We start from the raw sequence: 25,187 nt of genomic DNA, 5'->3' as shown, positions 1-25,187 counted from the left end.
ACAATGCTGATCCTATTTGTGAGTGGCTACCCACGTGAGCATAGTCGTGGTGTGAAGTGGCGAGTTCGGTTCACTATATTTAAGACCATACGGTGTGCGTCTCCATCTGTGCTCATGTGAAGATCGTTTTTGTGCCATATATCAGTGAAGAAAAGCGTGAACGTGAGATTGAAGGTCATCCGGTCATAGCTACCTATTTCTGGCTTGGTTAAGTATTTCTGGAAAGAATGAACATATTTAGTTCTCGTGAAGAGGACTCTCAGAAACCAAATCCGATTAAATACATGGACATTTGTTAAAGTAAAAACACCTACTTAATAGGTGGTGATAATTCCAAACCACCTATGGTTTCTGTAGTAATGGCATCACTTTCTTCAAGACTTAATGTTCTTCGGTCAGGTTCAATAGATTTTTCAGTACTGTGAAGAATAAGTTTAAGCGAGTTACTTCACCTACCACACTGACTATAAACTATTAATGCTGACGCTGTGGTACAGGGTAATATATTATAAGGGCAAAAAGCTAAGCGTGGTCTAAAGAATCTATCCTTTACTATGAACAGGATTAGTCAAAGTGATATTGAAATCCGAGGTTCAGCTATGACAAAAAATGACATCTGGCGTGTTGCGAGTAAAATAACTATAATATAATGACGCGCGTTTTAATGGTGCAGGTTCATATTCAATAGAAACTGTCCCTGGCTAAGGGTCTGTTATCAGAATGCGCCCTTGTCTGTTTATTATCCTATAGTAAAAAATGGTGTGAGTTGTAAGGAATAGAAATCGAGGGTAACCACATGTAACTCACGTTGGTGCAGGTTCATATTCAATAGAAAACGTCCCTGGCTAAGGGTCTGTTATCAGAATGCGCCCTTGTCTGTTTATTATCCGATTGTAAAAAATGGTGTGAGTTGTAAGGAATAAAAATCGAGGGTAACCACATGTAAATCACGTTGATGCGGAGTATACCCATGACGAAATCTCTGTCATTAATCTGAACTGATCCTGTATACATATCAAAACAGCGTAAACCTCCAGTTTGTGTTTACCGGCCCTGCTATTTCAGCGTGAAACGACTCATAAACGGAACAGAAAACCTCATTCCAAAGTAATGGAAAAGTTCCTCAACTATCCTCTCTGTTCACTGGGTAAAAAATCCTAATACACTCAGAATCGTAACGAGCTCGAGCTGCGCTTACCTTATATGACTGAAAAATAGAGCCGGAGTGATGCCCGTCTTTGGTTTCCCGGTTTGGTGTGTTTGCATGCGAGTGGCTTACCTTGTGATTATATTTCCGGTTTGGAGACGTGAAGCGTAATCACGTGACTAATTCTATTACGTGCCTCTTCCCATGCCGTGAATAGAAAAAGGACTAGGACGAGTTAACAAATATGGCGGCCATTTTGAAGCCAATTCATTGTATCGTCGCGTTAGTGCTAATATCCATTGTGTAGGTCTCTCCAACTATTAGAAACAGTACAAGGATTTGACACTAATATAGTGAAACGAAACTTAGACAGTGTGAATTAAAGACAAGTTGTAAGACATCTTTACCTTAAGTCTCCATACAGTTAATAGACATAATGTGTTCAACAACTGAGTTAACAGAAAGGTTGCAAATTGGAAAAAACATACATTTCTCTTATAATATTCGCATCAGGATATAAATAGATCTGTAGTTAATATCACATTTTCATTTGAATTTTTTATTAAGCACACAATTTTGTAGTTGTAGTGTGGGTATAGTAAACCCATAGCCCATTGTGTGTTAATTTTTGGCAATACGGAACTAGTGAATAAGTTTGTTGTTTGCGGTAACTTGAATTCAGATACTGGGGGTCTCATCTTCCTAGAAAGTAGTGTAGTTCATGGTCAATGTTAAGACCATGTTCCACACTACGCATTTTTAAAATCCATTGTGCCTCTCTTTGTCTCAGTGTCAGTTCTCTGTTCCCTCCTCTGGGGCTACTTGGCACATGTTCTATTCCATAGAATTTAAATGTGCGGTTAGCTGTTTGAGTAGGGCAAGTAGACATGTGCGCCGCTAATGGGTATCTCATGTCTCCCTGTTTGATCGATCTGGTGTGTTCCCCAATGCGGTCCCGCAAGGGTCTGATTGTGCTACCAATGTAGTATTTATCACATTTGCAATGTATTATATATACTACAAATTTAGTTAGGCAATTGATGTTGGAGTTTATTTTGTATTTCCTTTCTCCTGGTCCCAAGAATTCAGTTTTACGATCATCAGCCCATTTGCACGAGCTACAATGCGGTCATTGTAGCTCGTGCAAATGGGCTGATTGGGGAACACACCAGATCGATCAAACAGGGAGACATGAGATACCCATTAGCGGCGCACATGTCTACTTGCCCTACTCAAACAGCTAACCGCACATTTAAATTCTATGGAATAGAACATGTGCCAAGTAGCCCCAGAGGAGGGAACAGAGAACTGACACTGAGACAAAGAGAGGCACAATGGATTTTAAAAATGCGTAGTGTGGAACATGGTCTTAACATTGACCATGAACTACACTACTTTCTAGGAAGAGGAGACCCCCAGTATCTGAATTCAAGTTACCGCAAACAACAAACTTATTCACTAGTTCCGTATTGCCAAAAATTAACACACAATGGGCTATGGGTTTACTATACCCACACTACAACTACAAAATTGTGTGCTTAATAAAAAATTCAAATGAAAATGTGATATTAACTACAGATCTATTTTATCCTGATGCGAATATTATAAGAGAAATGTATGTTTTTTCAATTTGCAACCTTTGTTAACTTACAGTTGTTGAACACATTATGTCTATTAACTGTATGGAGACTTAAGGTAAAGATGTCTTACAACTTGTCTTTAATTCACACTGTCTAAGTTTCGTTTCACTATATTAGTGTCAAATCCTTGTACTGTTTCTAATAGTTGGAGAGACCTACACAATGGATATTAGCACTAACGCGATGATACAATGAATTGGCTTCAAAATGGCCGCCATATTTGTTAACTCGTCCTAGTCCTTTTTCTATTCACGGCATGGGAAGAGGCACGTAATAGAATTAGTCACGTGATTACGCTTCACGTCTCCAAACCGGAAATATAATCACAAGGTAAGCCACTCGCATGCAAACACACCAAACCGGGAAACCAAAGACGGGCATCACTCCGGCTCGATTTTTCAGTCATATAAGGTAAGCGTAGCTCGAGCTCGTTACGATTCTGAGTGTATTAGGATTTTTTACCCAGTGAACAGAGAGGATAGTTGAGGAACTTTTCCATTACTTTGGAATGAGGTTTTCTGTTCCGTTTATGAGTAGTTTCACGCTGAAATAGCAGGGCCGGTAAACACAAACTGGAGGTTTACGCTGTTTTGATATGTATACAGGATCAGTTCAGATTAATGACAGATAGAGATTTCGTCATGGGTATACTCCGCATCAACGTGATTTACATGTGGTTACCCTCGATTTTTATTCCTTACAACTCACACCATTTTTTACAATCGGATAATAAACAGACAAGGGCGCATTCTGATAACAGACCCTTAGCCAGGGACGGTTTCTATTGAATATGAACCTGCACCATTAAAACGCGCGTCATTATATTATAGTTATTTTACTCGCAACACGACAGATGTCATTTTTTGTCATAGCTGAACCTCGGATTTCAATATCACTTTGACTAATCCTGTTCATAGTAAAGGATAGATTCTTTAGACCACGCTTAGCTTTTTGCCCTTATAATATATTACCCTGTACCACAGCGTCAGCATTAATAGTTTATAGTCAGTGTGGTAGGTGAAGTAACTCGCTTAAACTTATTCTTCACAGTACTGAAAAATCTATTGAACCTGACCGAAGAACATTAAGTCTTGAAGAAAGTGATGCCATTACTACAGAAACCATAGGTGGTTTGGAATTATCACCACCTATTAAGTAGGTGTTTTTACTTTAACAAATGTCCATGTATTTAATCGGATTTGGTTTCTGAGAGTCCTCTTCATGAGAACTAAATATAGATATGTTCATTCTTTCCAGAAATACTTAACCAAGCCAGAAATAGGTAGCTATGACCGGATGACCTTCAATCTCACGTTCACGCTTTTCTTCACTGATATATGGCACAAAAACGATCTTCACATGAGCACAGATAGAGACGCACACCGTATGGTCTTAAATATAGTGAACCGAACTCGCCACTTCACACCACGACTATGCTCACGTGGGTAGCCACTCACAAATAGGATCAGCATTGTTTTTCGGCGTATTTCCCCACTACAGCACGATTTTCAAGCTCTCTCCACTATTATTAGAATCATAGAAACTTTTTGATTACTTTATTTTCTCTTGAATCAATAATGGATTGTTTTCACTCACACTTATTGATATTGCAATGGACTACATAGCTCACCCGCGTTTAGTCGGTTCTTGAGTTTCACCACCTTGTTGCTTGACATTATCATTGAGTACATGTTTTCAAGTTATGTACTATATAGGTTCTCAATTTCTTTTGTAACACAGCCTTGAAAAAGTCGCGGGACTACATTCCCTTTTTGCGACGAAACACGTGTTGGCTGGCTGTTGTGTACCGCATTGAAGACACCTAATGAATAAAGAACCACCCATAAGAGGAGACTAACTTATTTCTTCTGCCAACTGATATGTACTGTAAATGTGAAAACACGAAATAATTTTATGTTTGACAAGAGGACGTGTGCTAAGGATTGACTGTACAATTGTTTAGAGCTAAGGCTCTTATTTCTGGGAAGTCAGGCGGTACTTCCCACCTTTTAGCACCGTCATACTACTTAGCAAGCAAATAGATAACGTATGTGAAGTTTCCCTGTGGCGCCGTTACCTAAACCCAAAACCCCAGTGACAGCATTTGAGCTCTCCTGATACAAGGCCCCAGTACTTTAGGTAAGCCCTCAGGCAGTCTCTTTCAGGTAAGAGCTACAAAAACTGACGACCAGACCCAAATATTCACACTTCATCCAAAAGGTCCATGCTCTCTTCGAGACAGCCATGGGAGCGGTCACTAGCAACATCCTGGAGTAAAGCACTTTGCCTGCAGCACTCCTCCACTATAACATAGGAACACAGTGGTATAAGACTTCTAACAAAAGCTTGTCTCCAGTTACGCTAGAAGGGAAAAGGTTCCTTACGGATGTAAAAAAAAAATCCGAACAGAAAACAGACTTGGTCAGGGAGGCCTTCATTCGATCTTCCCAACTGACACACACACACACACACAGAGACACACACACACACACAGAGACTGACACACACACACACACACACACACACACACACACACAGAGACTGACACACACAGAGACTTGACACACACAGAGACTGACACACAGACACACGCAGAGTGCTTCTTTCCTTCGACAGACATGCTGAGACCTCATGTCAACAAGTCGATATGTTCGCCGCTTTATATTTAGCTAAAAAAACGGTGCAAATAAGTCAAAATTCACCTGAGAGCACCATTTAAGTAACTTGACCGTCAGTGTATTATCAGACTTCCACAAAGTAAAAACAAGGCAGCAGAGGGTATAAAGCACAGAAGAAAATCTTAAACAAAATGTCCTGCACTTTGTTTGGCTCACAAGCCGGTTCTGGCACAGACACAGCGTGAGCTGCCAGGCTTGAGAAAAGCAGAGTTTCAAGGTTATATTCGAGATAAACGGACAGGCGGGGCTATTGTGAGCTAGCTTGTTGCAAACAAATTTAGTTTCATGACGCTCGAGCCGCAGATGTAGCAGTCAGTCCAACCTAAACTGAACCAAGGCGCCCACAACTCTTCTGCCCTTCTACTCAAATGAAAGGAAGGCTGCCTGCTAGGACCGCTGCTGCTCCCTGGAAAGTGTCACAATGAGTGACAACAACAAGGCATGGGTCCGCTCGTCAGGTGTTCACTGTAGTTCCAGTGAAAGATGTTAAAGAAAACCATTCGGTTCAAACTGAAAGGCTGTCAAAAAATCTCAAATACAAAGCGACAGCTTCGGTGTAGAATAAAGATAAACTAGTCTACCTCGGGGATCTGGGTATAGGGCACCTGACTTTCAACAGTGCCAAGAAAGAAATTCCGCTTAAGATCATGGAATAACTTTGGCTTTGGACTTCAAGTAGCCTCGAATCTCGTACGAATGTTGCCAGTGTTCACAGGGTTACACATGCAAAGTCATTTTGTGACAGATCTCAACACCATGCACAACTGGTAGTCTGTAGTTATGACTTACCAGCGTCATTCAAGAAGCATTAGCACCTTTCAGACAGCTGTGTGCACAGCAAGAAATATAAACACCGCCTGGCATGAGCAAACGGAGAACAGACATCAGGTGCTCTGAAGTACAGGACAGGGCATAAAAGACAGGCCCAAGATCAAAGTATCAGAGATTCCAACTCAAGACCAACAACTTACTGTTGAGGCAGGGTATTCTGAGCAGGAATTCATATAGCCAGATGCACACAACCCCTTAGGCCGAATACCTAGATCATATATTAAAACAAAAAAGTAAGACATGTGTGATGTCCTAGTCAGAGTGCATAAGAGTCACTGTACAAGGTGAAGTGTGTAATGTAGAACAAAGGTTTTCTTAAAAATTAGAGAATTTACACCATATGAAGTGAATGTTCAAAAACGTGATTTTCTGGGATTGCACACGGAAGGTAAAACAGAAAGAAAAAAAAACAATTCATTAGGACCTAGAAGAGTACAACAGGGATAGTAAAAGGCCGGTCTAAGCATCATTTTTACCTTGCCAAACAACTGTACACTGTTTGGAGGCAAAAGGTGACCTGTTAATACCTGCAAAGTGTCAAAATGCTTTTTCCAAGTATTTTTGACACATAGGTCTCTAAAGCACAGCAAATCCAAAATTATGCAGAATATGCCAGGGCCAAGAAGGTGCCAAAACACAGTTATCCATATAAAGGAGTACGCAAAATAATGGTCCCAAGCACATGGCCATGAATATGAAGAAAGAAACCCACCATTACAAAAAATAACTTCACTAGCAACCACCCACGGTCGGATTACATACATATCTTCCGCACCATGTTAAATGTGTTCAGATACAAGCATTTTTGTAGCAGCTAGAAACCACTATGCTCATCTCATTACAAAACATTTTCAGAAAAATTAGCTATAAAACTAAACTCCCAATAACTCATTTGTATCACAAGTCAAAGTCACCAAACAGAGTTCCAATCTCACTGCCTGGTGAAACTCAAATACTCTGAAGCTTCATCTTGCTTCCACCACTTAGAAAAATTCTAGAATTGCAGCATATCCGGGAATCTTCCTGTGAACTGCCAATGCTGAGCGTATGTTCCCATCAGTAGGCACATCAGCAGGCTGGAGGCACCATTCAAGTGACAGGATCCGGATAGCTTTAAGGAACAAGCTGCGTTGGCAAAACCAATAGGTCTCGCCTTTGGGAGAGCTTTTGGCTTTGTCAATTTATTTTCTTCATGTTGTACAGCAGTGCATTTGCTGTGCAGCATGGCTGTAAGTTAGGGGGGGGAAATGCTATATTGTGACCTTGAGGGGCATTGATCCATTTTCTTAGTATGAGCTTTTTCTCTGCCTTGAAAACAAGCATTGGCATAGCCAATAAGTCTCACATTTGGGACCTTATAAATTTAGCCATGTATTTGACATTGCTAATACCTTTTATTTTCGTTTTTAAAACAGAAATAGAAGGCATTGTCATTTACAATGCCAATAGCTTAAACTCATGTAAATGCGAGACCTATTGCATTGCAAATGCTTGTTATAATATACTGTTCGTAAATCATGATGTGAGGGTCCGATAAAGCATTTATTTAAAGAGGCTACAGAAGAACAACATTGTTGATCGACTGATTGTTTAAATAGCAGTCTTTATTCAATCTTAATGTTTATTGTAGTCTTTTATTTCTAGGACACATTGCCTTGGAAATTATGCAATAAGTACAAAAAATTTAAAAAGGCAAATACACTTGTGCACACCGCCCGAGTGACATTTCAAGTCAAGCAAGTGCTCATAAAAATCTGGTGTTCGCAACAATGAATAGGAGTCAGTTGCAGCCTAATAAAAGGTGATTATGGCTGGGGCAGCGTCAGTCACATGAAAAATAACCTCACCAGCCTTCGAGACATGGGATATCCGCTAGTTGGAAAGAAATCACTTTATCTGGAGATCTTTGTTTTGGAAGTCAAGAAGCCAACTATGTAGCCATGATCAGCCATCTATTAAAAAAAAAAAATAAAATAAAAAAAAGGGAGCAGCATGCTCCGTTTTTTTTTGTAGTGGGGAGGGTGGGTGATACGACTTACGAAGTTGCCTCCTCCATCCAAACAGTTTCAATCCTGTCCTCCTGTTGTGGCTTTTCCCGGAGCAGGGCAGAGTGTCATACTTGAAAGGGACATAGGACCCCCGTGGTGTCCTTTGAACTGAGGCCTACCTGTATTGTGACCCCCACCGCGCTGAGCAGCTGCTCTTGTGGTCTAGTTTCTTCAACGTGACTTCAAACAGCGTTATGGGCTTTTTCCCTTTGACGAATAGACGCAAGAAGTGCCTTCTGAGTCGAACTAAAAAGTGCCACCGGCACTAGAAGGCCTGAGAAGTGGGCTCGCTTAGGCTTCAGTCATAAGTAGGCCTCGAAATCTTCAGTCAGACCTTACCTGGCCTTCTGTAAGGTGCAGTCTGAAGTGGCCTCAGTTAGACGCAGAACTCAAGCAGGACTCAAGTCTGCCTCAGTCAGAGTTACGAATTGGAACATGAGAGCTCATTCAGGCCTCATCAGAGCACCCCTCAAGAAACACAGGTAAACACTACACAACATGATGTTTTATAATTGCACCTCACTTTGAACATTGCCAGTCTATCAGCAAGTGCAAACAAGCAGGTTGGACATTGAGCTCGCTGAGGGGGTTTGTATGCATCACGCAAGAAGATACTAGAAGGAAAGACGTACTAGGGAGCACAAAAAAGCAAGCGTTAAATAAGGTTATGCAGGAAGCCTGGGGCCCAGCGAGGACAGCAAGGCGAGCTCTCCCAGGGAGGGAGGAAGCACGGAGCCTTGCGCTCTAAAGAGAAAAGGGGGTGGGGTGTTGCGGGGTATGCCGTACGAGCAAAGCAGGCGAGCAGGGGCTCCCTTCTCGTAGGACTGGGCTGCATTCACTAAGCAGAGGGACGAGACTCTCACATTAAAACGAGGACACAAGCGGCCCCAGCATGCTGCATTGGACAGCCACACCCTCAGTCAACATGGCCTCGTACATAGGGAGTAAGACGAACAGCCACCCCAACAAACACCCTTCAAAAGTCCAGAGGGCAAGGCAGTTGTATATTAGTCACCAGCTCTGAGAACAAGACAAAGGCCACATCATGCGGACACCACCACATTACATAATATGCTTCACCTCAGCGCCAACGTAGGTGGGCAAGACGTACATGACCTTATACAGCAGCTCCAGGGGTCCCACATGCATTTGTTTTTGGGGGGTGGTAAGCGGAGGTCAAGTGGTCTTCCCTTTTGAACATGAGTTGGGCCCTATTCGATAAAACTTGCGAGTGTTCACTGGACCCACTGCTGGAAAGAAAAAACAAGCAACAAGAGGGAGATGGGTAAAGAGAAAGACAAGCGTGCGCGCGCTCTGAAAGTTTAAAACAAGCTGCGAGACGCGCTCTGTGGTGGGGGAGAGGGAGGGGCATTGAAGCGAGGCGCGTGGTCGAGAGAGAGGAAAGCCAGATGGCGCCTGTGCGCGTAACCGCACACTGTATGCCACACAAAGCTGTGGTCGGACTTTGAAAACTCCACTCCTAAATGTCTCGCCAGAGCAACGCATGCGCTGGCTCAGGCGAGACCAAAAAAAGGGGGGGGGGGGATAATTATTTTAGGGCTGAGCTGAAGGGACAGGCAACCAAAATGTGAGTTTTAGAAATTGGTCACATGCCACAAACTTTAGTTATTGCTAGTTGCTGGAGTTCACCCTTGGAAATACTAGGAAGAGTGTATTTCAAAACAGCTCAGAACACTACTAATCAAGAATTAATCAGTACTTGGTCTATGCTCCAGGGAAGAAAAGAAACCTGGGGAAGAAGCGAAGCAGACAACGCACTCAGTAAAAAGGAGGAACATAAGATTGACAATGAAGTCAACCAACGGAAAGTAACAGCTGGGTTAAAATCTACTTACGTTTTTTTTGAGACACAGATTGTCACAAATGACAGCACATGTGCGCTGTCTCAGGCAATACCTAAAACGCTCAAGTTACCCAGGTTGTTTTACAAAGTCTTTCAAATTAACAATCGCCTGTTTGCAATACTTAAAAGAAGGATCAAACAGTAAATATTTACAAAAATATCTGGAGCTGAAAAAAGAAGAATACTCCAATAGCTGGGTACAGATTCCTAATCCTTACATACATTTTTCACACAAATATAGGTCAAATCTCACCTTGTCCTTTTTATCTTGTCGTGCATATGGAAAACAAGGAATGACTGCTGTGACGCGGGACGACGAGGCAATCTTGCAGGCATTGATCATGATGAGGAGTTCCATAAGATTGTCATTGATTTCACCACAGCCGCTCTGTATGATGTACACATCTTCCCCTCTTACACTTTCGCCTATCTCCACACTGGAGGAGGGGGAAAAGAAAAAGGCCATCAGCTTTAGGTTCCTGAAGTTAAATGAATCCAGCAAGGAGCAGAGGAAGCCTATATAGTGCAGCAGGTACACTTCAATACAAGGTGATGTACATAAAACAGCATTACGCGACCAAGAGACCTTGGCTAGCCTAGATTTCAGAAACCAGGATCCGATGGTTAAAGGGTGGTGCAAGGCAACTGGACATTACAGACAAAAAGTAAGTCACATCTACAATTGGAGGCAAAAGGAAACCAATTGAGAACACAGTTCTTCCAGGATGCACAGTAAGGAACGATGCCACAACATAAAATCTCAGAAAGCTCATGCTTTGGAGACATAGCAAGAACATCTTCATTTTTTGAGTATCCAAGTATATGGGTAAAAAGGTACAGATTGACCTAATTTTACCCCAAGGGTAAAGAACGCGAGCGTCACATAGTAATATAGCAGAAGTATGGCCATTGGGAAAGCAGGCAACACATAAAAGGTCTTATCCTTTTTATAAATCATAACCCTTCTAATGTTTTTCACACCCAGAGAAGCCACATCTTATTGAGTTGCAGATATATCGCCCTAAAACAAAAATCTGCCAGTGGAAGATCTGCTGTTTTAGAGAGTGGTATGCATAGTTCTTAAGATTTTTGTAGTTTTCCACCAGTAGGAGCTTGGATGATTGTTAATAGACATGAAAAGCAAAATGTTACCAACATCCAACAACACTATTAAGGGAATACTCTAGTTAAATGAAAGACACCACTTTTTTCGATTTGGGTTAAAAAAAAAAAAAATAATAATAATAAAAAGCCCTGTACTCTTCACACTGATTCCATAAAATAAAGTTAAGCATTGAATGCTACAAAGAACAGATAGACGTAAACAAGAATTGGGAAAGCAACAGTTTTGCCTAGGAGGTACTAGCTTAGCTAATGACTTAGTGAAGCTGTACATCACCGCAGCTGCTATGCAGCAGGCAAACAATTATGTAAAAAAACATAAGTGTTAGGATGGGTCTAGAACTAATGCGCCTTCTTTATTACAAAGATGGAGTGACACGGAGAGTGATGCAACATGTAGGGAGGGTGGTAGAGAAGGACACGACTGGGAGATGGAATATGCAAGAGAATGCAGAAGCAGACGGTGGGAGGGAGGGGTGGGGGCAGCAAACTGACAAGAGGGTGGGCAGAAGGGTCTGGAGGAGCAAAGGGCAATGGAGGTTTGGCAGGTGAAATGGGGGAAAAGCAAGAATGACTGGAGGGGGGGGACATAAAAATAGCAACCGAGAGCGAAAGAAGAACACAAGGGGGTGGGGTGGGGGGGGGGGGGGGGTGGGAGAATGTAGTACACTAGGGCGACACCTGGAAAACACGCTGTCTCAGTGTTTATAGAAAAACAGAGCAGTGGAAGGACACAAAATGCGTCCGTGCTCCAGGGTCAAACAGAGAAAGGAAAGCTACAGAGGCGGACTAAAAGGAAGCAAGCAAATAAGTGACAATTAAGCCAACCAATGGCAAGGGGAGAGGAGTTGGCCTAACAGCTAGGGCGGTCGACCTCGAATCTGGAGAACTGGGTTAGAGTCTCGGCAATGATGCTGAACATCCTGTGAATCTGGGCAAGTCACTTAATCTCCACGTGCCTAACAAAAATGTAATGCAATTGGTGCTACGTAAAGCGCTCTGACACCCGATTCAAGTCAAGTTTGCGCTATATAAAACTCAGTAAAAAAAAATAATAATAAATAAGACAAGCAATGGGTGGGCTCAAATCCCACTACAAGCTTAATAGGTCATGCAACAGACAGCTCATGCACGGTCTTAGCCCAGACATAAGATAGTGCACCCAGACATAAGATAGTGCCCTCTGTATGGATCAACCACTAAAATGTATATAGCAAAGATATTTTTCAATGTCAAAGTATGACGTGCTAAAGCCAAGACATCAAGTCAATTTATCCAGAATTTCTCGGTTTGCTCCTCTAAAATGTCATTAACGTAAAGGTAGTATTTCCTGTTCCTAGAGGGCAATTATCTTTATGGAAGGGTGAAAGGTAATGTGCATGTCCAGTAATAGTTCAATATCCAACTAATTGATCGATTTTAAAGTCACTCTTAAGACTGGCTAATCAATTTAGCTGCATTTTTAAAGTTTTACCCGAGTTACTACAAGTTTACTAATTAACAGGCGTGTCCACTCCTGTGAGGATCAAACCCCTGGGCTCAATTCAGTGTTTCTGCATTGTGCGCCTGTTTGCTTTGAAGTGGTTAATGTCGTTTAAGACACCATGACAACAACTAACAGATAATGTTTTAAAGGAGGAAGCGCTGATAATATTTAAATAGAAATGCAAATACTTGCAATAGCTTGCAACCCTTGTTTAAGGGATTAAAGAGAACCTTGAGGTTGAGGTAATTACCAGGGGACACTACCAAATAAAGGAAGAGAATGAAGGCGTATGAGATTAGCAAAGGCAGACGGCACGCTTGCTCCAAGAATAAACCGCTTTGATGAACTATATACTTTCAAAACTAATAATGACGCAAGTTGCTTGCAATCCAAATCTAAATAACTGCTTCCAGAAAAATTGCACTAACAACCGAAAAAACATAAGGAACAGGCACATCCAACTTTGAATTTAGGGATACTTCCATCTCTTTGTTAACAAACAGCCTGGTGTCATTACAGATATCCTCCAAGATCAAAATAAAGCCCTAATACCATTAATGGAAAAGTTACTTACCTTCGGCAAAGCCTTATCTGGCAGAGACATTATCTACCCGCAGATTCCTTACCTTTGAATTTCACAGGCGTCAGACTGGATCAGGAAGAGGTTTCTTAGAGCAATAACCTTGTGGTGGCACTGGTCATCTCCGTGTGACGTCAGCAGCGTCTCCGCCATTGTGATGTCCGAGTCACCTATATGGGCACCACATTAGTTACTTTACATGACTTTCCACATCAGAAGCATGGAGCCATGAAATGCACCGACACTGGTGTGTTTCTCAACAACCAGGCCCTTGAAAGGTCAGCCCTGACCCTAAAAACCTATCTGCAGTGGGGGAATATGGGTGGACCAGTAAGGAATTTGCGACTGGAACAAGCCTCTACTAAATAAGGCGTTACTAAAGGTACATAACTTGTCTATCTAATAGAAACATCTAGCGGCAGATTTGTTACCTTTGAATAGATACCCAAGCAATACCACCCCCGGAGGAGGGACTGCAGACAAGTTTAGACCAGGAAGTCCTAAAGGACAGAGCAGCCAAAAAGGATGTCTCTGTGGACTGGACTGTTCAAGCAGTAGTATTTGGTAAACGTGTGCAGGGATGCCCGCAATGCTGCCTGACAAAAGTCAAGCACTAACACCACATTGCAACACACCCGAGCATCCTTAGCTCTGGTGGAAAGAACCCTTAAGCCTTGAGAAGCCTGTGCTTTAGGCCAGAGTGTAGCAACTTTTGATGCAGCGGATGACCCATCGTGAGATAGTCCCAGGACAATGGCCTTTTTGGGTCCAGACGGAGTCACTCCTCTTCTTTAGAGGGGTGGGGAGGAGCATAGAAAGTGGGCAAGGTGACTGACTGCCCCACATGGAAAGGTGCTACCACTTTCGGTAAAAAAAAAAAAAAAAAGTGGCCATAGGGCGAAGGACCAAATTATCAAGGAAGATGGTCAGGTAAGGTGGCTTGGATGACAGCCTGCAATTCGCTCACCCTCCTGGCAGAAGACATCGCCACAAAAAAGCCATTTTGATGGTAAGCAGTCGGAGGGGGCTGTTGCACAGAAGTTCGAATAGAACACACATCAGGAAGGTGAGAACCAAATTATGGTCCCACATGATGAAAGGGGCAAAAGGGAACATATGTATAAGCCCCTTAAGAAATCTATTTACAATCTGGGATTTGAATAAAGAGGGTTGGTCTGGCTGCCTCAAGACAGAGCCGACCCAAGGAACGAGACCTAGAACGCTGAGGCTCCTCGGTCGCGTCGGCCGACAGACGGGGATAAGTCGAAGCATGCTTTGACTTAAAGACTTGGGGCTCCTGGAGCGGTGCCTGGACCTTCGTCTCAACCGAGACCATGAATGAAACCTCCTTGGTGAACAATGCAGTGCAGAGTCCCAAGTAGCTTTAGGGACCGTTCTCTCAAACATTTCAGAGCCATGACCCTGCAGTCAGGGCACAACTGACACGTGGTAGCACTCCAGGCACCAAAGACTAACCAAGTGTGGTACAGTCGCCAACATGGCATGGTGGCAGGCACCGCAGGCTTGATTGCAGAAGTCTTCTCGGACTGGTTGGAAAAACACAAAAATAAAAACACTGTTTGCTAAAACGTCGAAAAAAGCCAGTCAAAAAGTGACAGAGCGTAGCTCTTCACTGATCAGCGCTGGCTGGTGCGTAAAGAAAAGAACAGACATTCGCACGCCAAGTTGGTGCCTATAAAGATGAAGCAGACATCAGCCTGGATCCAGAAGTTTTTCAGCTGTACCTCTGTGCACCGGTAAGAGGCGCAACGTGGCTCGCACGGACACTGTTCCACTCTGGAAATTGCACGCCCATATAGGCGCCACTCCCCCGCACGGTCGGTTGCTTTTGAGACTGACCAAGCCCCCCAATGCGCAGCGCCACAAAAGCAAACTAGTGTGACAAGTGTGCAGATTACTAAACTTGGGATCTTAATGGACTGAGGCCACTTACAGAACAGGGAAGATTGGAGGACTGCGGAAGAATCTGCAGCTGTATGGAGTGTCTACCAGAAAGAATGTTAACCAAGGTAAGTAACTTGTTCTTCTGATAGTATTCCAGCCACTGAGTCTTTACTTTCTGAATAGATGTCAAAGCAGTACCTATTTGGTGGTGGGTCTGAATGGATTAAAACCAGAAATCCCTGCAGGACAGAGTGGCAAAATGCCCTTCTTGGCAAATCTCACTGTCCAAATAATACTGCCTCACGAATGTATGGCGAGACACTCAAATTGCCACCTGACAGATGTTGAGGACAGCCATGTGCTAATGCAGTAGTTACAGCTTTGACGCTGGCAGAACGAGCACTCAATCCTTCCAGAAGCTGCTTTTTTTTTTTTTGCCAGTGCGTAGCAGATTTAATGCAGCGCATGACCCAGTGGGAGATTTTTTCTCCTGCACAGCCTTGCCTTTTCTCCCCTGCAAACTGCACAAAGAGCTGAAAGTGCACCTGTTTCGTGGTATGATCTATGTAGAAGCTAAGTGCTCTCTTGAGGTCTGATGGGAGTCTCTCCTTCTTAGAGGGGTGAGGTGGAGAGCAGAATGCTAGCACGGTGATGTTCTGACCGATGTGGAACACCGCCACCACCTTAGTGGAGAAAGATGGCTGTGTCCGCAAAACCAGCTTATCTAGGAAGAAAGTGGTGTACGGCAGGTTAACAGAGCTTGAAGCTCGCTCACAGATGTTATGACCAGGAGCAATGTCTTAAGGGTGAAATTCTGTAATGAACAGCTATGAAACAACTCAAACTGAAGGTACAATAGAAATGTAAGGTCCTACTGTGGCATGACAATGGGAGAGGTAGTAAATGATGTAAACTTTCAAAAAAGAGCATAACAAGTGGAGGCTCAAAGGCCTTGTCCGGCAACTACAAAAAAGCAGAAACAGCCGAAAGCTAACCTTTAAATGTGTCCAGAGCAAGGCCTTGCAAGGTTTGGGATAAAACAAATTCAGATAACTTGGTCTGGAGGTGGGCCATTCTGGTGTGTGTGCATCATCAAACCACAACCTTGTCCCAACAGGAGTATACAGTTTAGTTGGCCCACTGAGACTTCAGATCCCACTGCAGAGCCTGCATATGCCACCTAGCATGCTCAACCAGCACGCTGCATGAAACAATCCTAGCAGCCTTAAATCGACCTCACTGAAATCCACTGGGTAAAGGCACCAAACCAGTGGAGAAGTGTGGCTCACTGGTTAGAGGAGGCAGACCTGGAAGCAGAGGTCAGCCCAGGACCAGGGTTCAATTCCCGCCTCGGCTGGGTCTTGAGTCCATAAAATGTCCATGGACTCGATAATTCTCGCTCCAGTGCATACTTGATTCATGGGTTCACACTCTGCGACTCTGGGCAATAGCTTGCTTAATCTCCACAACGGCCCCTCGCGGCGGGATGCCTGGCTTTCACCTTGCGGATGCCCTGCCGGGTTATCTCACAGGGGAATACCAGGATGGGTTCCCTAAGCAAGCGCTTAGAGACCGCTTGGTGATTTGCGCTATATAAATTCCTGTACATTTCTGTACCATGTCCAGAGTGCCTCCGATAAAGGGGAGCATCAAGAAGGAGTCAGGTGCAACTCTGGCATGTTGATAGCAAACCCCAAGGTTGACAGGAAATTCACCACAGTCTGGGGGTAGTTGACAAATGCTTGGGGTGATTCTGAAACCATGACCTATTTCTAGCACAGGTACCCTCTCAAAAGCCTCCTTGGCTAAAAGGACTTGCATCTCCTGCCACAAGGAAGAAAGAGGGTCCTCTGTCATCCACTAGGGAGATGGTAGAAGTTCCGAACAATTTGCAGGACTCAACTGTCTGATGTTCTGTCCTGACAACCTAGCAAGAATCTTTGGATTCTGCCTCCAACAGGGTGGCTGTGTTCCGTGAATGGCACACTAAACGAGTTTGGCAGGTGGTGCTTGGGAAAGAGTGGCATCTTGACTTTGGCCACGGGATGGTGGGCCCCATGGCCGCAAAACTGCCAGGCGCAATGTGGTTTGTTTGTATGGTGGTATGGGGCACTTCAGCCAAAGCTGAAAAAGGAGCAGTAAGTCTAGTGTACTACAAAAAGTTCCGAATCCAATCGGACACCTGGGGAATATTCAACAGTTGAGGAACATGTGGCTAGAAATCTATCAGAAAATCTCCTTTATCAGACTAACACTTTTGTGAAATATGTTGGAATGCAGCATGGACATGGTTTGCTAATCTCTACCGAAATGAATTATTTTTTTTAGGGAAAAACAAAGAAACTGGTCTTTCCCGTTGGGCCTCCCATTCTACAAAAGACAAGAAGGACTAGATTTCAGTGGACCTTGAAATGTAACTAGGTATATCCAACATAAGATACGACTAGCTTGCATCGGGGTTGACCCAGCTCACAGTGTGTGGGGATGAAAAACAGCTTTGATATAATTCTGTAATGGATATGTGCGCCACAGTATTTAACGCGGTCACTATTGCAAACCTCTGACAAAAAAATATTTGTGAAAGTTTCCTTAATATTTTACAAAGATCGAACCTTGTGTTTACTACTTCCAACCCTTGTTCATGTATCTGAAGGCATTTTTTTTTTCATCCAAATTGTACAGAATAGTTGGCAAGATCATTACTGAAGTAAATTTTGAGGCAAGGAGTTCCTTTAACTTAAAGCCAAATTCTCCAAGTCTAGGTTCTTCCAGCAAATACATTTTCACCCAAGATGGGCAAGTGTAGCCATGAGGCTAGAATAGGCTCTTCCAAACAGCAGGGTTACCATGCGAATTGCCTCAATGCTAAAATGACTTTCCGAACGTTGGTAAAGATTTGCTCTACTAGCTTAGTGACTGGCGAAAGATGTAAAGGTCTTCAAATATGCATTGGTGCATTAAGAGCAAAATTCAGTAAAACTTTTTTTTGGTTGTTAACGTCACTGTGGAGATATCCCACTGAAGAAAGCATGGACAGTTCCACAAAAACACCAAATTTGTTTGTTCTGAACTATAGTCAATTCATTGTTCATGCAAACCAGGCTGCACATGTAAACAGAGTAATTTACCGGCAATGATACATTTAACGGTTCTATTTTTAATTAGCATTCCAATTCAAGATTTTTTTTTTTTTTTTTTAAGAGTATAATTTGATGCTATTGTGAGAAGTAAGCACCCCGATATTCAATGTAATGATTCAACACTAAAATAGCAATGCACAAGCATAGAAACCCATATCCGATTTGCATACTGCTTAACAATGGCAATTGGCGCATATCGAAGAGCTCCAAATTTTGGCAGGAAACCTGGGCACATTTAAGCGATTGGACTAAGAGCGCACAACATAATCATACCAAGAGCTAGGATCAGCATGTAGGTTATGTGAAAACCAACAATAGCCCGCATCTCCACGGCATGAGCTTTTCCAACATGCCTACTACTCTACAAGGATGCAAAGCTGGTGCAGGGAGAACGGCACCTCTAGTGGTACATATCCGATATTACATATTGAGTTTTAAACCCGATTTCGGCTTTGGTGGTAATAAGCTGCATTTCACAAGAACGCAGCATAAAGAAAGCCAAATTAAATATCTTACATTTGAAAAATAAATAATGTACAGATATTTCCAAATAGGAGGTACTTTTACAGAAGCCCCATCAATAATTATATATCAATAATGTTATTGGCACAGCGCATGGTCATTTATAAAAAAACATTGGGAATGCATCGATTTCGCCTATGTGATGCATAAAAAGCAGTTTATATCAATCACGGACTAGGACGCAGGAAAGAGCTCCCTCACAAGTATCACAGGAGTGGGGAGGATGTGGCGCAGCGGCCAGAGCTGCTGACTCAAGAGCTGGGGATCATGGTTTGAGTCTCCGCGGCCCAACATCCTGTGATTCTGGGCATATCACTTAATCTCTCCGGGTGATAAGTTGCGCTATATAAATGTGCCGCAAGACGAAAAAGCAGAAAGACAAAACTACAAAAAAATAGTTCCACGAAAGCGGATGTTAACAGTATTTTGGCAAAGGGAAACTGATAGGAGAAGCAGATGAGGAACACGCATTGGTAAATGCAGGAAATAAACGCTCCAGCTAATAGAAACAGAGGAAAAGTGGCAATGAAAAGCTAGGAAAGAGGAGGTGGGATGTAAGCCCCTTTTCAGCTTATATTCAAAACAATAGATTTCAAAAGCACAGCGCAAGCGCTGTGCAGGCGAAACCTAAAAATGGTTGAGCAGCAAGTGGAAGAGTTGTTTCTTTGGATCTTTCCATGCCGTTCCATGTTCTCCATGGCCCCTCTCCGACACTTCAGTTCCGGCTGATCATTGCCCCCGTGCCTCGCCTGGTCCCATCTGCCCCTGCAGGCATGCATCACCTCTAGCACCGCTCATCCACTTGCCTCCAGTAAAGAGCATCAAGTGTCTCGTCAAGTCCCCCTTCACCATTTCCCCTATGCACCCCACTGTCCCCCTGGTCCACCTTCACTCTTCTGCCCAAGTGCCTCCCATGCTCTTTTACATGCGACTTCTGTGAGCACATTTTATGACTTGTGCCCCTCTCCCATGACTGCTCAACCCTCCCCCAATCTCTGCTGACCCCATTTGCCTTCTAGCTGATGCAGTTAATAGTGTTTTAATTGCTCACACAAATTACTTCTTCGACCAACTGTGGATAAGCAAAGTTCAATGACTGTTCTGCATGAGTTGTATATTTTGGTTAAGTTCACTTGCTATGATGTAGCTTGACAAACCACATTCTTGAGGACATCTAAAATAGGCTAAACTTTTAACTCTTTGACAATTAAGTTTTCCCACACACTAGTTCCAACCATATAGGATAAAGACCACAAACATAAAAAAAAGATATCCTATGAGCAGTAAAGTAAAAATCAAAAGGTGTAGTGTAGGGCTGAAAGTACCTGGCACTGCAGCCATGCACCTTCCTGCTTCTCATTATAGCCAATCGGGTAGGGTTTCTTGTTGCAAGTCATGAGTGACAGGAGAGCTGCATTTCTGCCTCTTGCTCGCCAACTGAGTGCAAGGCTAAAATTGGGCAATGGGAGTACATACAAAGTCACACATACTCCTGTTATCTTGAATGATTACCGTCTCCATGAAGAGATGCATGCATCGTGGAATGGCATGACCCCCATTTGGCTCCTCCCCACCAAACGGTTTGCCAATGCTTAAAGCAACTGGCAAAGCCAATAGGTTCCGAAAGCGAGGCCCGTTGGCTTCGCCAATGCTGGTTTCTTCTTTATCCTGACTAGAGGCAGCTTTAACCTGCTCCTCAGGCTCATGTATTTACAAAAATACATACATACATATGCTTTGGGTTAGGCCTCTTCGTGCATCATCATTTCAGCTTTCACTCACGACAGCAAACATGGGTCAGCACACCTTAGTCCTTGGCTCATGCACTGGAAGGGGCACATGCCTAATCATATTTCAAGTTGCAGTAAGTTTAAGTCAATATTATCTTTCCTCGCTAGTAAGAATTCCACTTATCTGTGATGCGCACTAAATCTAAAAGATTTCCATGCCAGTTCTAAGTACACCTGCCGGCTACCAAGTGCCTTTAATGTTCAGTTAAAATGGTTACCTTTTTTATATGAAATTTTATTTCCCCGGAATACGACCTTCACTTTTAGATGCCAACGTGTTTTCTTTTAATGTTAGTGCCCTACGCTTGCAATAAAATAAATAAAGGTAAACCACAGGAGTAACTCACAGACCCAACTAAAACCAGGGCAATTTATGTATCCCACAACAATGTCTAATCTAGGGGAATAAATCCCACTAGACATTGCTGTGCGATACACAGGAAAAGCGCATGGAAAAGCGCATGGAAAAGAGATGAAAGGGAATTGTCCGTTTAACAAGAAATACCCGTTTGGAAAGACCAAAACAGTAAACCTGCCAAGTTAGTAAAATGCCACTTCTATGTTTTTTCTCCTCTTCGGTTTTAACTGGAAATACTGAATCTAGAATGCAAACACGGGGGACTGGAAGGGCCGGCCTTCGACAAGGGTGCATATTTGACTGTTGGTATTTACCTAGGGGACTCCAAGTGAGGGAAACGAGAGGTGACGTTTTTTAGAAAGATTACATAACCCCTGAATGACCTTTTGCCTATTTCTCCAATCATGTTCGGACTTTCACTTAGTGGGAGCGATTACTCCTCCCACCAGCAAAATACACAGTACACTGGCGAAAACATCTCATTTTCTTTTTTCATTTTTTTTAGTTTCCTACCTCGAGTCACAATAGGGTAAGAATCAATTCAACTTTCTGGAAAAAAATAAGTAGACGTGTTCATTTAATTTGTCTGGAGAAATACAGACCACCTTGCTCCATGTAATCAGGGATACTGTTCACAACCCAAGGCTTTCAGCCTTCGATAACCGCGAACGACATTGCTAGCCTAGGGTCAAGGGAGGCAAAAATCAGACTATAATACCCAGAATACATCATGTTTCACACAAAAGCCCACGACTGGAAAAAAAACAAGACATGGAGCGAGATGCCCTAATTAGGAGCCTAATCTGCAGTTTAGCTGTACCTGCCAATTTATCAAGAGGTTGTTACAAATCCAAATTAAATGAAGAAACACTAAATTTACGTCCAATGTCGCGCCTCTAGCATAACACCCAAATCAAACACTAGGCCAATCAATCAAGTAGTATTTGTAAAGTGCTACCTATCACACCAGGGGGTATCTGGCTTTGTGCTGCGGGTCTCAGTCGAAGAGCCAGGTCTAAAGTCCCTTCCTGAAGCGGTCAAGCAAGGGTGAGGTGCGTAGGTGGAGAGGGAGGGTATTCTATGATTTGGTGACGAGGTGGGAGAATAAACGTCCTCCCGTGCAGCGGATGAGTCGTCTGTGCAAGGGAGAGGTGTGTGGAGCCTTCATGCTCCCTCCCTAGTAAGTAGCCTAGAACCAAAGCCCAGTGTATACATTCTTGCATTTCAAATAAAAATAAAAATAAGTTATAGACTAGCTCAAATTGGAAAACAATTAGTTTGATTTTCCGTGTTTACACGATTGGCGGTTTCCGTTGGTCCATCATAACTACATAAATGCTCTTGGACTATCAGCAGAGTTGTCAAATACCTCCCAAAAAATAAAAAAATCATGACCTCTCTTACAAGGGCTCACACTAGACGACACCTTGTCCCCTTTACAATAACATGAAACAAGTATTTGCAATGCAATTGGTCTTGCATTTGAGCTATTTGCATTATCAAAGATATACTTAAGAGTTTACAAAACCTGCAAGCGGTGTATAAACACCGCTTGCAAGTTTCGTAACACTTAAAAAAAGGGATTGTCATTTACAATGCCAATAGCTCAAACTCTTGCAAATGCGAGACCTTTGTGGCACCCGCGCTTTAGCTTTGAACATCTTAAGCTAAAGCACGGGTGTCGCGATTGCTTCAAAAGTAAAATAGATTTGAAAAATTCCCATTTTTTTCTATTTGTTTACTTTTAAAGCAATTGTGGCACCCACGCTTTTTTTTAAACCACGAAGAGAAACAGAAAAAAAATAAAGCCAGCACATGATGAAAGAAAGGAGCGTCCCACAAGGCGCGCCGTGCTGTATAACTGAGAAAAACAAGCATTTGCAATGCAATAGGTCTCGCCTTTGTAAGAGTTTGAGCTATTGTCATTGTAAATGACAATGCCTTTCATTTATGTGTTTTGAAAACCTGTAAGCGGTCCGTAAACAAGCAGTTTGTACTAATAGCCGGCAGTAAAAGAGGCGCAGTTACTGCCAGCCTTGCATCTCGTAAGCAACGACTAGAAGTACAAAGTGTGTGTTTATGCACCGCTTGCAGGTTTTCAAAACACAAATATAACAGCAAGTTTATCAATTCTGTCTTGAAACGATCATAGAATGAAATAGTGCTAATGGATGGTGCGATAGATTTCCAATCCCTGTGTGCACTTCCTGAGAAAAACAATACAATTGTCTTTCACTTCTTAAATTCTGGAACCTCCAGATTGAGGTTGCCTTTGCTAAGGAGAAGGTTTGCATACTCAAGATGGTGATTCAGCCAATTTTCGTGCAAGGTATATGGCTGGTTTCATAATCAGAGCGTTATGCATAATGGTGATCAGTTTAAAGATGTTCAGTGCAACTGTAGTGTGCCATTTCAGAAATATCAGAAGAGGTCGGATGCGGCTTATGTAACTGGTTACCTAACTGGATAGAAGCTCATGGGAAGCATTTTGGTTCTCTCAGTAGATGTGCAACGATGGCTGAGTGTCAGTTGTGGAAGATCCATCCATGCCCGTGGAATATGAAGCATAAGTGGTAACGATTAAAAACAAAGTTTGATGGCACAAGTTGACTATCTTAGCAATAAGGATGCCAGTAGGTGGCAAAGATGTATTTAAGGATAACAGGATTTTAGTGATCTCCAAGTTTCTGAAGGTGAACACTCACTGGATGCTGTGCTGTTTGATTATGAGGAAAGAGTGGGTTAAGTGATGTTGGTTGCAAAAGTATTTTGTTTACTAAGAAATGCAAACTTCATATAGGTAATAGAACCACTTTTCTGCAGCATAGATCTGGACCTAGAAAAGAGCTGCCACTGCTCAGAATCCCATGGTTTTACAAATTCACGGGTTTATCACGAACCTTCTCTAGACAGTCAGCAGTTGTAAATTGATTCAGTCTCTCAAGAGCTACTGAGAGGGGGTGGGTCAATTGCTTGAGTCCATTAGAGACGTTCATCTCCGAAGCATGAAAGCTGTGCTCATTCATAAAGTGTTGGCACTTTATCGTACCCCAAAGAGCAAGATTGGTAAAGAAAATTCTACCCATGTGCACGCGACAGGGTGCCCCCCAAGATCCAATAATCGTTTTTTGCTGTGCCACTGCCAAATTTAAAAAAAGGGTAAACACAAGATTCTCTCTGCTATCCCCAAACTTTGGAACTTCAATCCCTTGGACAGCCTACAAGTGTTAGTCTAACGTTCCTTCAATATGACAGACTGCTCCCACGTATACACAGTGCTGTGTTTTGGTCCTCTTCCTTAGTCTCCGACGCTTACCTGTAAATTAGTCTATGGTGTTTAACGCATCAAATTAATAAAATACACCGCTCGCTCTCAAAAGTACTAGATATTGGCAGAGTTATAACCTGCATACAGTGGTACCAAGACAGCCATATAATACTGCACGCCGTTGAAACCAGCAGTATATTAAAGCAAGCTACTTATTACTCATGAAATATTCTTTCACGTATGTACACCAATTGATAAGATCACTCTTTCAATACGGTCTTTCCTTCTCTCTAGCTTCTTTTTAAAGCAGAACTGCCCTGAGACACCAACTCCCTTCCTCCTTTCATTTTGTTTTGTTCCTTCTTTATCAGGTTTCCTCCTATTTCTTGATCTGCTCTCCTCATACCCCCGTCTAACATTTTTCTAACCTATATTTTCTCATTCTGTTCAGTTCCATCATCCACTCATCGTGCCTCCAACACGTTGATCATCGCTTCGCCACTTTCTCTTATGTGAATTAGTTTATTCTATCCTAAACATTCATCATGTAAATCTTTTCTCCTGCTATCCCCTCACCTCTTTTCACAATCAATGCCTTTATCTTTCCTCCATGGGCCACACTTTCTCCTTCTCTCCTCTCTCCATCCCTCACTGTTTACCCGCTCCCCATCCTTTATCCCTCCGTTTCACCTCTGTTGCCCTGTACCCCTCTTTCTTCCTCCTTCCATCTTGTACCAGGGTGCGCCTCACCTCTCAGTGCCAGCTGCGCGAAGGTCTACCACTCTTTTCACGGCATGCTTCTCCAGGC

The 25,187-nt window shown here is 42.9% G+C and overlaps 1 protein-coding gene across 1 annotated transcript in view; it reads right to left on the bottom strand.

Moving 5' to 3' along the window:
- The window catches only part of PRPS2 (phosphoribosyl pyrophosphate synthetase 2), a 180,586-nt gene that overhangs the window by 133,415 nt on the left and 21,984 nt on the right, over window positions 1-25,187 (bottom strand). The window contains exon 2 of the mRNA XM_085622532.1: window positions 10,462-10,645. Coding sequence (XP_085478658.1) covers window positions 10,462-10,645 — 184 coding nt within the window. The remainder of the gene's footprint in view (window positions 1-10,461; window positions 10,646-25,187) is intronic.

The sequence above is a fragment of the Triturus cristatus genome, chromosome 8, assembly GCF_964204655.1.
Source record: "Triturus cristatus chromosome 8, aTriCri1.1, whole genome shotgun sequence".
Taxonomy (NCBI): Eukaryota; Metazoa; Chordata; class Amphibia; order Caudata; family Salamandridae; genus Triturus; species Triturus cristatus.
Note: the sequence above shows the minus strand (reverse complement) of the source record. Positions and strands in the feature narration are given on the sequence as shown.